General features: G+C 39.9%; 1 protein-coding gene across 1 annotated transcript in view; it reads right to left on the bottom strand.

Annotated features, from left to right (window-relative positions):
• The window catches only part of LOC122814099 (large neutral amino acids transporter small subunit 4-like), a 430,411-nt gene that overhangs the window by 107,365 nt on the left and 308,519 nt on the right, over positions 1-14,527 (bottom strand). The window contains exons 11-12 of the mRNA XM_044086716.1: positions 5,793-5,965; positions 2,210-2,359 (exon numbers count right to left, since the gene is read on the bottom strand). Of these exons, the coding sequence (XP_043942651.1) occupies positions 2,210-2,359; positions 5,793-5,965 (323 nt within the window). The remainder of the gene's footprint in view (positions 1-2,209; positions 2,360-5,792; positions 5,966-14,527) is intronic.

Consider the following 14,527-nt stretch of genomic DNA (forward strand, 5'->3'; position numbering starts at 1 on the left):
ACTGTACTCCCAAAGCATTAACTGTTTTTTTCTGTCTTTATCACCTGAATGTTTTCAACGACTAGCATTTCATTTATTCTGTAAATCAGAATGTCGTCAAATACTTTTGAGCAAACTTCCTATGTTCTTAGCTGTTTGCTGTTAATTCTAAAATGGCACTGTCTTTTTTCAGCTCAGTCAGCAACATTTACAAATAATCTTTAACCATTTGACTGTGTTTTTGTTTTTAGCAGTATTTTAGGAACAAAGAAATATGTGTACAAAATCCAAGAATCAGTTTTCATCAGAGGAATATGTTAGTACCGGGGTCTATATTAGAACATCGAAGTTTCACAACTTTGAATGTTCTAATATCAACCCCTATTCAGCGAACGCTGAAAATAGCGAAGCTGCAGAAAAATGAATTTTTTCCTAGGGAAAGAATTTGGTTGTCCTGATCTGTCACTTTGACTATTTTCAGCACAGTGGCGGAAAGTTACGGGTCGGGTTCAGGTACGTGTATGATTGTGTGGACGTGAGGGTTAGGGCAAGTTAGGTGAGTTAGGGTTAGGGCGTGGGTCAGGTAAGTGTATGATTGTGTGGACGTGAGGGTTTGGGCGGGTTAGGTGAGTTAGGGTTAGGGCGCAGGTGAGTGTGCAATAGTGACGGACCTTAGGGTTAGGGTTGGGGTTAAGGTAAGTTGATAGTGGTGTATGTACAGTTTAGTGTAGGGTTAGATGTAAGATTTTATTTGTATGTGTCTGGATTGCTGTTTGTTTGGTGTGCTTGTGTTGAGTGTATGTGTTTCAGAACAGCAAATTTTTTCCCTAGGAAAAAATTTGCTGTTCTGCATGTTTGATGTTGTCAACGTTCGCTGAATAGGGGTCGATATCAGAACATTCGAAGTTGTGAAACTTCAGTGTTCTAATATAGACCCAGTACCAGGTCTATATTAGAACATTGAAGTTTCACAACTTCGAATGTTCTAATATCGACCCCTGTTCAGCGAATGATGAAAACAGCGAAGCTGCAGAAAAACTAATTTTTTCCTAGGGAAAGAATTTGGTTGTCCAGTTCTGTCACTTTGCTATTTTCAGCACTGTGGTGGAAAGTTACGGGTCAGGTTTAGGTAAGTGTGTGATTGTGTGGACGTGAGGGTTAGGGCGCAGGTCAGGTAAGTGTGCGATTGTGTGGACGTGAGGGTTAGGGCGGGTTAGGTGAGTTATGGTTAGGGCACGGGTGAGGTGAGTGTGCGATAGTGACGGACCTTAGGGTTAGGGTTTGGGTTAAGGTAAGTGGATAGTTAGTGGTGTATGTACAGTTTAGTGTAGGGTTAGATGTAAGATTTTAGGTGTATGTGTGTGGATTGCTGTTTGTTTGGTGTGCTTGTGTTGTGTGTATGTGTTTCGGAAGAGCAAATTTTTTTCCTAGGAAAAAATTCACTGTTCTGCATGTTCGATGTTGTCAGCGTTCACTGAATAGGGGTCTATATTAGAACATTCGAAGTTGTAAAGTTTCGATGTTCTAATATAGACCCGTTAGTACCACATACTTTAAAAATAACTGTTGGCATTCACTGTTATAGAAGTAACTCACTGCTAAACCAAACAGCAAATTCTGTTCTTATGCCTCCTGCTTGGTGCTGTTTATATTTGCTACTGTCAGACCTAGAAATAAATTAGGGCACTGGTTCCTAGATATTCAACAATCTGGAGCTCTTAGCTTTGGAAGGCTTATCTGCACTGTAAAGGAATATTAACCTGAGGTTAAGATAATTTATACAGGCATTTGTGCATATTTGTTGGAGTAACTTGAAACTGCATGAAACTGCTTCATATGAGCCATCTAAGTTGTATAACAAATATTAAAAGAAGATGGACACATTGGTCCTTTTTGTATCAGCATTCTGTTATAGCTGCTTTACTATAACATAAATTACTCAGACACAGGTTTTATTTAACAGGTTATGTAACAGAGTTTCACCAATTACTTACTCTGCCAGCTTCTTTTACTGGTAACAGTGTAGAACAACTGGAGAGATGACCGACACACGTGCCTTCTGTATACTACATCCTAAATATGAACTTGATATCCCAGCTGAATACATGACTTTCCGACTGCTACAACTTTATGGTTTCAATACATGCCCCTTTAAAACATTTTAGAATTCACATGACAGACACATTAAAACATTCTAGAATTCACATGACGGACACCTGCTGTTCCTTACCATCTTGCCGTTCTTTTCCAGCAGCCAGGTAGTGAAGTGTATTGTTGAGGGATCCCATGTAGAAATGTAGCCACAACTGAGTGACGGAGCAGGTGAAAAGACTGAGCAGAAACACTGGACTGATAAAGCTGCGTCCCAGTGACTGGGTTACTGTGGAAAAAGAAAGATGAAGAGTTAGCATCAGCTTCAAGAAATATCAAGGAGGGGAGAGAGCAGAGGTAAGGCAAGACACAGTAGCCAGGCAGGCTGCGTTCATAGGATTCGGTGGGACTCAAAGCTGAAACAATAGTTATCTGTTACCATATTTTAAGTTGATGACTATTTTTTATAATGTTAACATACTTATAATCTAAGCTTCATATGAAACTAGAATGAATAAACTTATAGTTTCTCTGAGGCTATACTCTAGTCTACCGAGTTGTGTGTGATCTGCTGACGTGAACAAACAGACACTCTCCAGCCCGTGTCACCGTGGCTTAGAGTCCTGCTTTCTGGTCTGAGACAGTGATGGTGCAGTTTTAAGACTGGGCTAGTTATGGCTACCTAGAGAGGTTTTCACATGAATACAGTGTCATCCTCACATAGAACAGTTCTTAACCTTTCATTCCTCAGCTGCGGGATACTGTCATTCAAACTGTGGAACAAAAACTCAAACTTGGGAACATTCAGACCTCTGGTAATAATGTGTGTGGTTGTGATTACAGATTTTGCCTTTCTCATGCTAACTTTTTCATATTAATTGTCTGAATTTTATGTGCAGGGGAGGAGATAGAGCAGGCCTCAGTCACTGAGTAACTGGAGAGGCTCCTACCAACCAATTCTTTATCTTACACATATGTATTTGGTTCCCTGATTTATTTTATTCAAATAGTGCAGGTATCTCCTCGAGTACTGGGGGGGCAAGATGGCCCAAATATTTTTTTTTTCTTCATGTGGATTGTGTGGGTTTTTACAGTGGTGTAATGCAAAGAAATTAAAAAGAAAAAGGGGTGAACACCTGTCAAAGTCTAAACTTACTAAAGTCTAAATCTTTTGGGGTGCCATGATGAGGGGAGATTGGGTGAATATGAAAAGGTCAAGCTGTAAGTAAGGTACATAAGTTCATCCATCCGACGGATGTACATAAGTTATTGTTTTCAACATTACTTTCTTAAAGCACTTTCCACATGTAAAATAGAGCCAAGGCAATAACATTTAATCATAAATAAAACAACTTCAGAAACAAAGATAAGCCAGCTTACATGGAAATTAAGTTGTTTGGAAACTTGCTAAGCAAATGCAGAGTGAGGCATTCCTGGATAATCCAAGTACAAAACTTAAATTGGTACAACAAAAAAGTAAAAACTACTTGACTCAAGGACAGAGCAAGTGGAACATGCTAGGTAGAATTGGAGGGGAGGCATTAAGTTTGTACTCAAGGGTACTAGTCAGCTAGGATCCATGGTCCAGTGATGGATGTTGCTGATTAAGAAGTTATGAGTAGTGGGATCCATCGGGGATTATGTCTGGCTACTAGTCAGCATATCTTCTCAGAGGGCTCAGAGGTCAGTTCTGAAAACCAGCGCATTAATATAATGAGCTGTAATGTCACAGCTGGCCACAAGAGGGCACTGAAGCACCACATATGGCCCTTTTGTTAGACCCTTATGCAGACTAAGAGCATGATCTAATACTGGAAATATTTTATACCTTTTTGTCAAAACTCTTTATTTGAAATTTTTGAAGTTTTGCATAACAGTATTATGAGCATAAAACAATAACACATCAACATTTTCATATTTTCCAAATTGAAAAATACCAAACTGCATTCATTACATACAACGAAATAAATGGTGTATGACTGTTAGTTGCGTGCAGACCTCTCAACTGTCCCTGTTTTGGAGGAATGTTCCTATTTTAGGCCCAATTTACCTGGGCACATGATGTACCTGTTTTAGAAGTATACCCCCATTTTCAGGCTTGATTTACTTGTTCACTCAATTTTTTTAATCCTCATATCATGTGATTTTTTTAAGCTGTCTAGTACACAGAAAACCACACTACTTAACCAACACAATAATGGCACCAGTAGTTTAAAGAAAGAGGACACGTATCTTACATCTTCCTTTTTTGAAAAGCAAAAATAAATGATCTTGTGGGGCAGAAATTTGCACTACAGTTTATTAAAGTCTATACATTTTACACTGTTTGTTAATGTGCCAGAATTTTTCCATCATTTTTGCGTTCTCTGTTTTCTAAACATATTTCTGAGCAGCATCCCACATTCCTACTGGAAGTGGCAAGGGTTATGTGCTATTTGGTTTGCAAATTTTATAATAGCTAGATTGCCAGCTTTTTGTCTGGATGAACCTACTTAAAGGCCTTTCAGAATAACAGCAGACACTGTATTATCCAGTCTCACATCTTGAGAAGCAGGTGTTTTTGTTTTCTTTTTTTTGTTTCATTTTCAGTTTTCATCATGTCATTGTCCAAAGTAAAACACTTCCTATAAAGAAGTATTAGTAACACAGACACATTTAATCAATAGACCTGAAAACCATTCAATTAACAGTTAGGAAAAAACTCAGTTTAAGTTTAAGCAAATACATATGCGACGTGTGTGTGTGTGTGTGTGTTATGTTTAAGCAAATACATATGTGCACGTGTTTGTGTGTGTGTGTGTGTGTATATGTGTGTGTATGTATGCTTGTAAAACATAGTGCACAATTATGTATGTGAGTGTGTCTGTGTGTGTGTGTGTGTGTGTGTATGAATAAATATATATATATATATATATATATATATATATATATATATATATATATATATATATGCATGCATGCACATTTTTATATATAATACATACATACCTCTAAACTTTTCTATGCAAGAAATCTGGACAAAGCCAAAAATAATAATAACTTAGAAAGTGTATAGAATAAGTTAAATTCAAATGTCTGTCATTAACCAGTGACTTTGGTCAATATGAGTCAAAACTGGACATTCTGCAGAAATCTGGGCAGTTGAGAGGTATGCACACATACTACACATTACTTAATAATTCAGTATGCAGAACAAAGAATTCCTGATTTTATGTCATGCATGGCTTTCCCAGCTGTTGAAATAAACAATGTTTGCATGGCATTATTTAATTAATTAACTGTGTAGGAGTTTCCCAAACTTGTTCCATGGATGGAAAATTACCAGACTTCCACTGCTGCAGCAGTAAAGCTTTAACTATTATGGGTTTTACTTGAGTGAATATAAATGGCTGGAGGCATAATGCTTTAATGTGCACAGGTATTTATGTCTTTTTTAACAGTATGAGTTGAATTTTACAGCTTTTATAAGTCACTTTTAAAAATGTTTTCTGTGCACTGGCTACTAATGTTTCAGAACTCTTGTGAAGACACCCTAAATGCATGTTAAGTGGTGCCTTTCTTCTCCTGACTTGTTAAACCAAATGCTTTAGGTGATTGTAGCATCCATAAACTGGCAAGCTGTGCCTATGATGGGCACCTTTTAGGAAGTATCTGACAGAACACTGCCATGTGATGTGCCATTAGAACAGTTCAGGCCAAAATCAGTAGACTTTTTTTCTTACCTTTCTGTGTACCTTGTTTTTGGAAAGTGAGTGTTCTTTTTTCATGTGGCATCAGCAGTCTCTCCTTGTCCCTGAGAGACCCCATGTATCGCCTACTGAGGGCCCGCTGGCTACTGTCACGGTGCAGAGGCTTGTGATAAACATGGCTGAAGAACTTCAATTTTATCTTGATGCTAGGAGGAAAAAGGAAGCCATTAAAACTGTACACAAACTAGCTAGTGTTGGGTATATGGAAAATGGAAATCCTTTTACTTAATTTAAATAATTGTTTGGCCTTCATCAATCATCATCATTATCAAGCCCCCATCTCCTGCTGGTCCAGTTGTCATCCAATCCCTAGCATCCTGGGACATCAGGAAAGGGAGGTGAAAATCAGAAAGCAGGACCATCATTCAGCAGGGGCTTGGATATTTCCTTGAGTACTCCTGCACTGTCCTACTGGATGGAAAGAGCAGTGCAATGCAATGCCTGCTATACTAAACATTTTGCGAGTATGTACTTCTACAAACCTACACAGGTTGTGCACATGCATTACATGACAGGCTGACATCCCCACCCCTGTAGTATGAAAGTGGAAATCTCAAGTCTTTTCCTGGGTGGACTTCTTGCAGAGGGACTCAGTCAACACCCTACTGCTGGGATGGGCAACTCAGTAATGGTAATCCACTTCCATCCCTTCTAGGCTGGTTTATCCAGCTCTTGGGCCCATTAATCAAAGCAAGGCTTTCTGGGGACCTAGTCACAACCTTAGCTTCTATATCTTGGAGCTGGTTTGTAAATGGCAATCCTTTTTGTTCTGTTTGATAATGTAATGCATCCATTTATTTTCCTTTGTACATCTCTAGGGAAAGGCCACATAAAATATAGTTTTTCTTCTACTCTCTCTTACAGCTGAAAGAAGTTACCAGACACAGCCATGACTGTTTTACACTCTTTTTCACATAGATGGGTAGCAGCCATACTAATGCTGCAGTCATACTGTAGTAGACATATTGTACTCTAGCTCACATAAACATTATTTCTCAAGTCGACACTGTCTGTCCTTCAGTCTGCAATTCTCTTATTGCACAAGCGCTGCTAATATTGTGTCAACAATTAAACATTGTGTATCATCACCAATGCCATTTTCAGCTTCAGTTTTATTTTAGGATTAATTATCTAAGCACTTTAAAAATATAAAAAGAGAACTCAATCATTTGAAAAAACAATACAATTAATTAACAATGAAGTTCTATTAAAACCGTCAGCCTGCAAACCATCCATAAAATAACTTCATGGTTAGGCAATGCAAACAGTGTAATCAGTGGGTTCCAGGTTCCTTTTATTGCTTGGGTACAATAGGGACATGGTAGCTAACTAGAGGGGCGCGTACAATAGGGACATGGTAGCTAACTAGAGGGGCATGTCTAATGTGAAAAAAAAACAAAGAAGCAAAAACAGTCCAGAGAACACATGACTAAAATTAACAGACTAATAAGTAAATGATAGAATGAATAAAAATAAAATCACACATCTAGCATATATATTTTTGTATACAGTTTTGAAATTTCTAGATAATATGCATTTGAGCATCACATCTTTCTCTTAAATACTCTATCCTGTATTACTAACCAAATACATACGGACAACAATATGTTGTGTCTTTCGGCTTTTCCCGGTTAGGGGTCGTCACAGCAGAACTCCGGTCCGCTAATGATTGGCAGTAGATATTTACGTACCAAGTTGCCAGCTCTGACGCACAACCTTCAACGAAGGTACGCCCATTCATGCATGTCTCCACATAGAAGACGCTTTAGCTGAGAATTGAACAGGATAACGTCTTACTGTTAGGCGACAATGCTACCGCAGCACCACCACCACAATATATGATTGCTAATAATCAATACATCTGCTGCAAAGCTTTGGAAAGTACAGTTGCGTACACTTACCATAAATGTAGATGTTCGAGTGTTTTCACTGTTGCAGTCATGACTGTAGGGTTCTCCCCTGCCGGCAGGCAGTCCCTGGTCGGCCAGAATCCCAAAGTCTGGGTCCGGCGTCGGCTGCTCAGCCATGCTCCCTGACGTCAGAGCGCCAGGAGTACAAAGCTGGCAGCTGACGCCATGTTCTCCAGTTTTTCTTGCCCCAGATGTCAGGTGTTCCAAAATGAGTAAAATCCCATACCCTTTGCAAATACACCTCAGAAGAAGGGCGAAGAAGGGAACCACACAAAAGAAAAAATAAGAGGGGACAGGAGGGAGGGTAACCCAGACTGCAACAGTGAAGACACTCGAACATCTACATTTATGGTGTGTACACAACTGTACTATGTTCATCGTGTTTCACTGTTGCAGTCATGACTGTAGGGTTGAATCCCAAAGCAGAAGGAAAGGGAGGTGGTCATAAAGTAGAGGGGGTGTCTAAAAGGCCCTGCAAGACTGCAGAAGCATAGCCTGCCCTAGACTTAGAGTAGAGAGGTAGATTGTAGTGCTTAGAAAAAGTATGCACTGAACTCCAAGTTGCAGCTTCCAAAATGTCTTTGGTAGGAACTCCCCTGAGGAAGGCAGCTGAAGTGGCAGCGGCTCTGGTAGAGTGAGCACTTATACTCCCTGGGATTTGCTTTCCATGGTGTGAATAACAAAATCTGATTCCATGAGCAATCCATTTAGAAATGGTCTGTTTTGAAATAGCTTTACCTTGGGAACTTGAAGCATAAGAAACAAACAATTGCTCTGATTTCCTGACGTCCTTGGTTCTGTCCAGGTAAAAACGTAGTTGTCTGTGTACATCCAAGGAATGCAAGATCCTTTCCCCCTTATTTTGAGGACTGGGGAAAAAAGTTGGCAAGTGAATAGTTTGATTTAAAGCCACTTTGGAAACCACCTTAGGCATGAAGGTAGGATTAGCCCTTAGAGACACCCTGTCTTGATGAAAAATAATATAAGGTTCCACAGCCATAAGAGCTTGCAACTCTGAAACTCTCCTGGCAGAGGTCAGAGCTAACAGGATGGCTGTCTTCCAAGATAAAAACTTGATGTCAGATGTGGCAGCAGGCTCAAAAGGAGGTAAGGTGAGTTTTTCCAAAACATAGTTGAGATCCTAAGCAGGAATGGGAGGAGATCTAGGGGGCCTTAAGTTCTTAGCTCCTCTGAGAAACTGTCTCATGAGCTGGTGGGAAAAGATTGGAGGGTCTGTATTATAATGAGCAGAAATAGCAGAGGCATATATCTTTATGGAAGAAAAAGAAAGACCCTTATGTAAGAGGTCTGTAAGATAAAGTAAAATCAGAGGAATGTTAGGAATAAGAGGATCCGAATCCTGAGCCTGCATCCAGGTGCAAAATCTTTTCCATTTTCCTGCATAAGATTTTCTAGTGCTAGGACGTCTGGCTTCTAAAATGACATCCATAACTTGCTTGGGTAGGAGAGAATGAATCATAGACCCTGGATTAACCAGGCAGCCAGGCTGAGAGTTTTGACATGGGAGTGCAGAACTTGACCCTGGTGTTGGGACAGAAGGTTCGGAGTCTGAGGTAAAACCCAAGGGGGCTCCAGAGAAAGGTTCTTCAGAGTTGGGTACCAAAACTGTCGAGGCCAATTTGGGGCCAGTAAAATTATCATCTTGGGCTAGTCCTGCTTGATCTTTAATAACACCCGTGGAAGAAGAGGTAGAGGCGGGAAGGCATACCCCGAGAGGTTTCTCCAACTGAATGATAGTGCATCCACTTTCCAAGCTAGTTCGTGGAATGTCCTTGAGCAAAAAATCTGTAGTTGATGATTGAGGTGGGATGCAAAGAGGTCTATGTGAGGACATCCCCAGACTGCTGTAATCATCTTGAATATTTCGGTGTCTAGCATCCATTCGTGTGGATCTGACAGGTTCCTTCTCAGACTGTCTGCCAGGATGTTTTGCTTCCCTGGTAGAAACTGAGCTTGAAGGTCCAGTTTGTAAGCTAGAGCTGTGTTCCATAGATTCATGGATAGTCTGCAAAGGGGATAGGAATGTGATCCCCCTTGCTTGTTTATGTACCACATAACTGTGGTGTTGTCTGTCCGTATCAGTAGTTGTCCTGGTTGTAGAAGATTCCTGAAGGCCAATAGAGTGTTCTGAATGGCTAACATTTCCTTTAAATTGAGGTGCTTCTGATCCTTTGTCCAAAGGCCCTGCAGGCAGTTGCCCTGCAAATGGGCTCCCCATGCATAATCCGAGGCATCCGTGGTTAGTATCTGACTGGCTGGAGGCAGACTGAAGACCTTCCCCTTTGTTTTGAGTACATGCCTTGGACCACCAAAAGAATTCCTTTTGAAGACAAGGCAGGACGGTGATCTGTATGTCTAAACTGTGGCAATGCTGGGACCAAACACTTTTTAGGTACCACTGTATTTTCCTCATATGTAGTCTTGCATATTGTACGAGAAGGATGCAGGAGGCCATGTAACCCAAAGCCTGCAGGAATTTCCTTGCAGATAGCCGAGTTAAAGTTGCCAAGGTTTTGAAAGTTGAAGCCAGCTGTAATTGTTTTTCGTATGTCAGAAATCTTAAGGCCTATAGTGGATGAGGACAACAGCACCACTTTATTTGAAGGGAAACAAATTGAACACAGGAAAGGTAATTTTACCATTTTCAATTACACTGATTTATTAATAACGGACAATTTTTTTAATTTACTTTCCAAGGGTTTTCATTATGTTCCCCTTAGGCCTTCCCCCATGGTTACAACCTTAATTGATTTAAAACTTTTTATGAGGCAGCTTAACTTTAACTTACTGTTTAAGGATGAACGAAATCTAGAAAGAACTCTCACAAGAAAAAGCACCTTCAACCCACCGGTTCACCCCACCATCAAAATTTTTGAGGAGCTAGTTGAGACTGACATTAGGAAACTTAAGGAGAATGATTACTGTGAAATATCTGAAAATATCACTGAGGATGAGTTGACTCTAATCAAAAATCTCAAAATGGAGGGATGTAAAGTCATGAAACCAGACAAGGGGGGAGGGGCTGTCTTGATGTACAACTGGGACTATGAGGCCGCCTTGCACACGGTGCTACAGGACATTGATCAATACGAACTTGTCTCAAGAAACGAGATCAACATAGCTCAAGCTAAAATAAATTATCTGTTATATGATCATTTAATGCAGAATGTCATTAATGAGAAGTTATACAACTACTTATTAGTTAAAAGACCCAAGGTTGCCCAGATTTTTGGAATTCCTAAGACACATAAGAATTTGAACCCCCTTAAATACAGACCTATAGTGGCAGGAAGTGGAAGTGTTACAGAACCCCTAGCTAAATTCATCGACTTCTCCTTAAAACAATATGCAGAGAAAATTAAACATATATGTAAGGACTCATGGGACTACCTAAAAGGAGTGGATCAGAGTTTATTTTTACCTGAGATGTTTATGGTCACTGTTGATGTAGTTGACTTATTCCCTAGCATCCCACACAATACGGGCCTTGAGTGGTTAGGTACTTACTTATCTAATGAAGTCCAACTGGGGGCCAAGTTCACTAACTTAATTTTGGAATTTATGGATTTAGTTTTAGAAAATAATTTCATCCACTTTACAGGGGAATTTTATCGTCAGAAAAAAAGGTGTGGCAATGGGTGCCCCCTGTGCTTCCATCTACAAATTTGGTATTATACCAATGGGAAAAGAAATATATTTTACTAGCACATGGTACCAGGATATCTTGCACTATAGGAGATTTTTGGACGATATCTCCTTTATGTGGATGGGAGGAAGTCTTATGGAATTTATGGATTACATTAACACGGCGACCACATTTTTTAGATTCACTCACAAGATCAGCAAACACCAACTAGACTATTTAGACATTTCACTGGTTAAGGACTATCCGAACATGTGCTTTCAGTCCAAAATTTACAGGAAAAGCACTTTTCAAACGCATACTTAAATTACCAGAGTGGACATCCCTTATATCAGAAAAAGGTGATAGTATAAGGTCAACTCATTAGAGCTTCACGAATGTCCAGCACTGACAAACTTTTCAAAGAGGAAGTTTCTATTTTAAGGGATTTTTAAGGAAAAACAATATCCGGAAGCTTTGGTAGAAGCACTGGTTGTAGAAATTTCTGAGAAGAGATCAAATAAGTATCCCCCTTTATTGGGGGTGGGGGTCAACGAGATCTTCCCAAACCCTTCAAAAGACACTTCAAAGTCTAAAAATAGCTTTATACACACCTATTCCAACAACTCAGATCAGATTGAGAAGACTATCAAGAAATATTGGCCCATTCTCAGACTACAGGAAGATCTGAAGAATTCTATGCCCAGCTTTTCCTCTTTTGTCAGGAAAAGGGGCAAGAATTTGAAAGAACTGTTAGAAATTAGGTTGGAGGATCCACACAATCAGAATAGAAAGAAACCAGGCACTTATCCCTGTGGGATGTGTAAGCAATGCCATGCTATGCTGAATTCGGGGTCCTACTACCTCCCCTCAAGAAGATTCAGGTTCCACTCCAACAAACATTTTAACTGTGGTTCTAAGGGGGTAGTCTACCTTGGATGCTGTGTTACCTGCCATGGTTTTTACACTGGGAAAACTGAAATGGTGTTTAGGAGAAGAGTTTATGAACACTTCAATGACATCAGTGCAAGGAAGGAAAGTAATGCCTTCTACAAACGCTCTTTGACATGTAAGGACATGGAAATAAAGTTTATGGTGTTGGAACAGGTACAACCAGATATAAGAGGGGGTAGTTGGGAGTCCAATTTAGAATACCGTGAGCTATTTTGGCAGCTCCGCTTAGACTCTACTAGACACCCAGGTCTGAACGACACTCTTAGCATTATTAGTGTTCTGAAATTGAGGCAAGCCCGTTTATAATACAATTCAGCATAACATGACATCTGTTATATTACTACACTATATATTTTTATATTTTTTTATTTTTTTTTATTCACTTTTGCATTCATAAGATTTTAGAATAAGACACATTGAAGGTTGTTACCCATTTGAAACTTAGAAAAGAAATGTTTTATAATGCTACTAAGTAGCCTTAGATTTTAATTTGGAATCTTGATTTTACCCCGATGTTCAAAGGGGTTACTGCATTTATTTGTGATTACAAAAACACTGCAGAATTTTCTTGGTACATTGTAACATTTTGATTTAATGTTATGTTTAACATGATTATTCAGTTGCCAAGACATTTTACAAAATGAATAATTTTTAATGACAATAAGAATGTATTTTAGAATTTACCTTATATGGTTGGGAAAGATCCACAGGAAGTCATGTGATGACTGTGGAAGGAATGAACTTGAAAGCGCTTGGAAGAGACTGTGATTTTAACTTTGCCTTGTCATATTAAAGGATCCCTGTGGTGCCAAGTGGTTTGCATTCGTATGTCAGAAATGCCATCTGGGTTGTTGTGTTTAGAAGAGCACCCAGAAAAGTTATCTGTTGTGAGGGTGTCAAATTTGACTTTTTTATGTTTACAGTGAATCCCAGGAACTTGAGAAGTTTTTGAACAAATTCTAGATGCTGGAGTAAGACATCCTTGCTGTCTGCCTGAATAAGACAGTTGTCCAGATAAGGGTAAATTTGAATTCCCTTGAGTCTGCAATAAGCTACTACTGGAGCCAGGCATTTGGTGAAGACCCTGGGCGCAGTAGACAATCCAAAGGGCAGCGCAGAGAATTGATAGTGCCTCGATCCGCCTTGAACCTGAGGTATTTTCTGCACTCCTGCCTGATGGGAATGTGTAAATAAGCCTCCTTTAAATCCAAAGTTACCATCCATGCATTTTTGGTCAGCATTGGAAGTAGCTGCTGTAGAGTAAGCATCTTGAATTTTGGTATCTCGAGAAAAGTGTTCAAGACTGTCAGATCCAGAATGGGTCTCCATGAATTTTGCTTTCTGGGGGCTAGGAAGAGCCTTGAGTAAAAACCTTGTCCCATTTCTGAAAGTGGAACCAGTTCTATGGCTTTTATAGCCAAGAGGGCTTCCACATGGTTCAAGGCCTCTAACCATTGATGTTTTGGTAGATCCAGCCATCCGCTTGGTCTTGGTAGGGTATGAAAATGGAATTTGTAACCTCTTGAAACCACATCCAGAACCCACTTGTCTTGGGTTATATGAGTCGAATTTAGGTGAAAAAGAGAAAGTTTTCCTTCGAGAGGGGCTTCCAGGCAAGAAGTTCCTGTAGCCCAACAGGGGGAGTCACTGAGCCTGTTTTCTATGAGCTTGCGACCTGTCCTCTCCTCCCCTAGGGGTGGAAGCAGTCCACTGTCTTGGTCTATAAGAGGCTTGCGTTTGGGGCCTTCCTCGGGAGCGTCTGTATCTACCCCTCTGAGGCCTGTCTGAATTGGGAAAGGACCAATTTTTAGTAGGCCAGTTCCTACTAAATCTGGGTGGCTGTACTTGTAAGAAATCCTTAACCGTTTGCATGGATTTTGCCTTGTCCTCCATCTTCTTTATCACCTCTTCAGCCTTTGATCCAAACAAAACATTATGTTGAACAGGAGCATCCAATAACTTAGCTTTTACTTGATCTGGCAAGTTTTGTTCCTTTAACCAAGCATGCCTTCTAATGACTGTGCCAGAGGCAGCAGCCCTACAAGAAGCCTCCAAGGCATCAATACCACAGTGTAAACCATGCTTCTCTACTTGTTCAGTGGCATGCATTAAGTCGTGTAATTCCTTATCATCTGCACAAGCGGAAATGGGAGTTAGCTTTTGTTTCAAAACAGACAGAAGAAATTGCTGGTATTTCAGCA

The sequence above is a fragment of the Protopterus annectens genome, chromosome 10.part0 (assembly GCF_019279795.1).
Source record: "Protopterus annectens isolate FY-2018-M chromosome 10.part0, PAN1.0, whole genome shotgun sequence".
Classification (NCBI taxonomy): Eukaryota; Metazoa; Chordata; order Ceratodontiformes; family Protopteridae; genus Protopterus; species Protopterus annectens.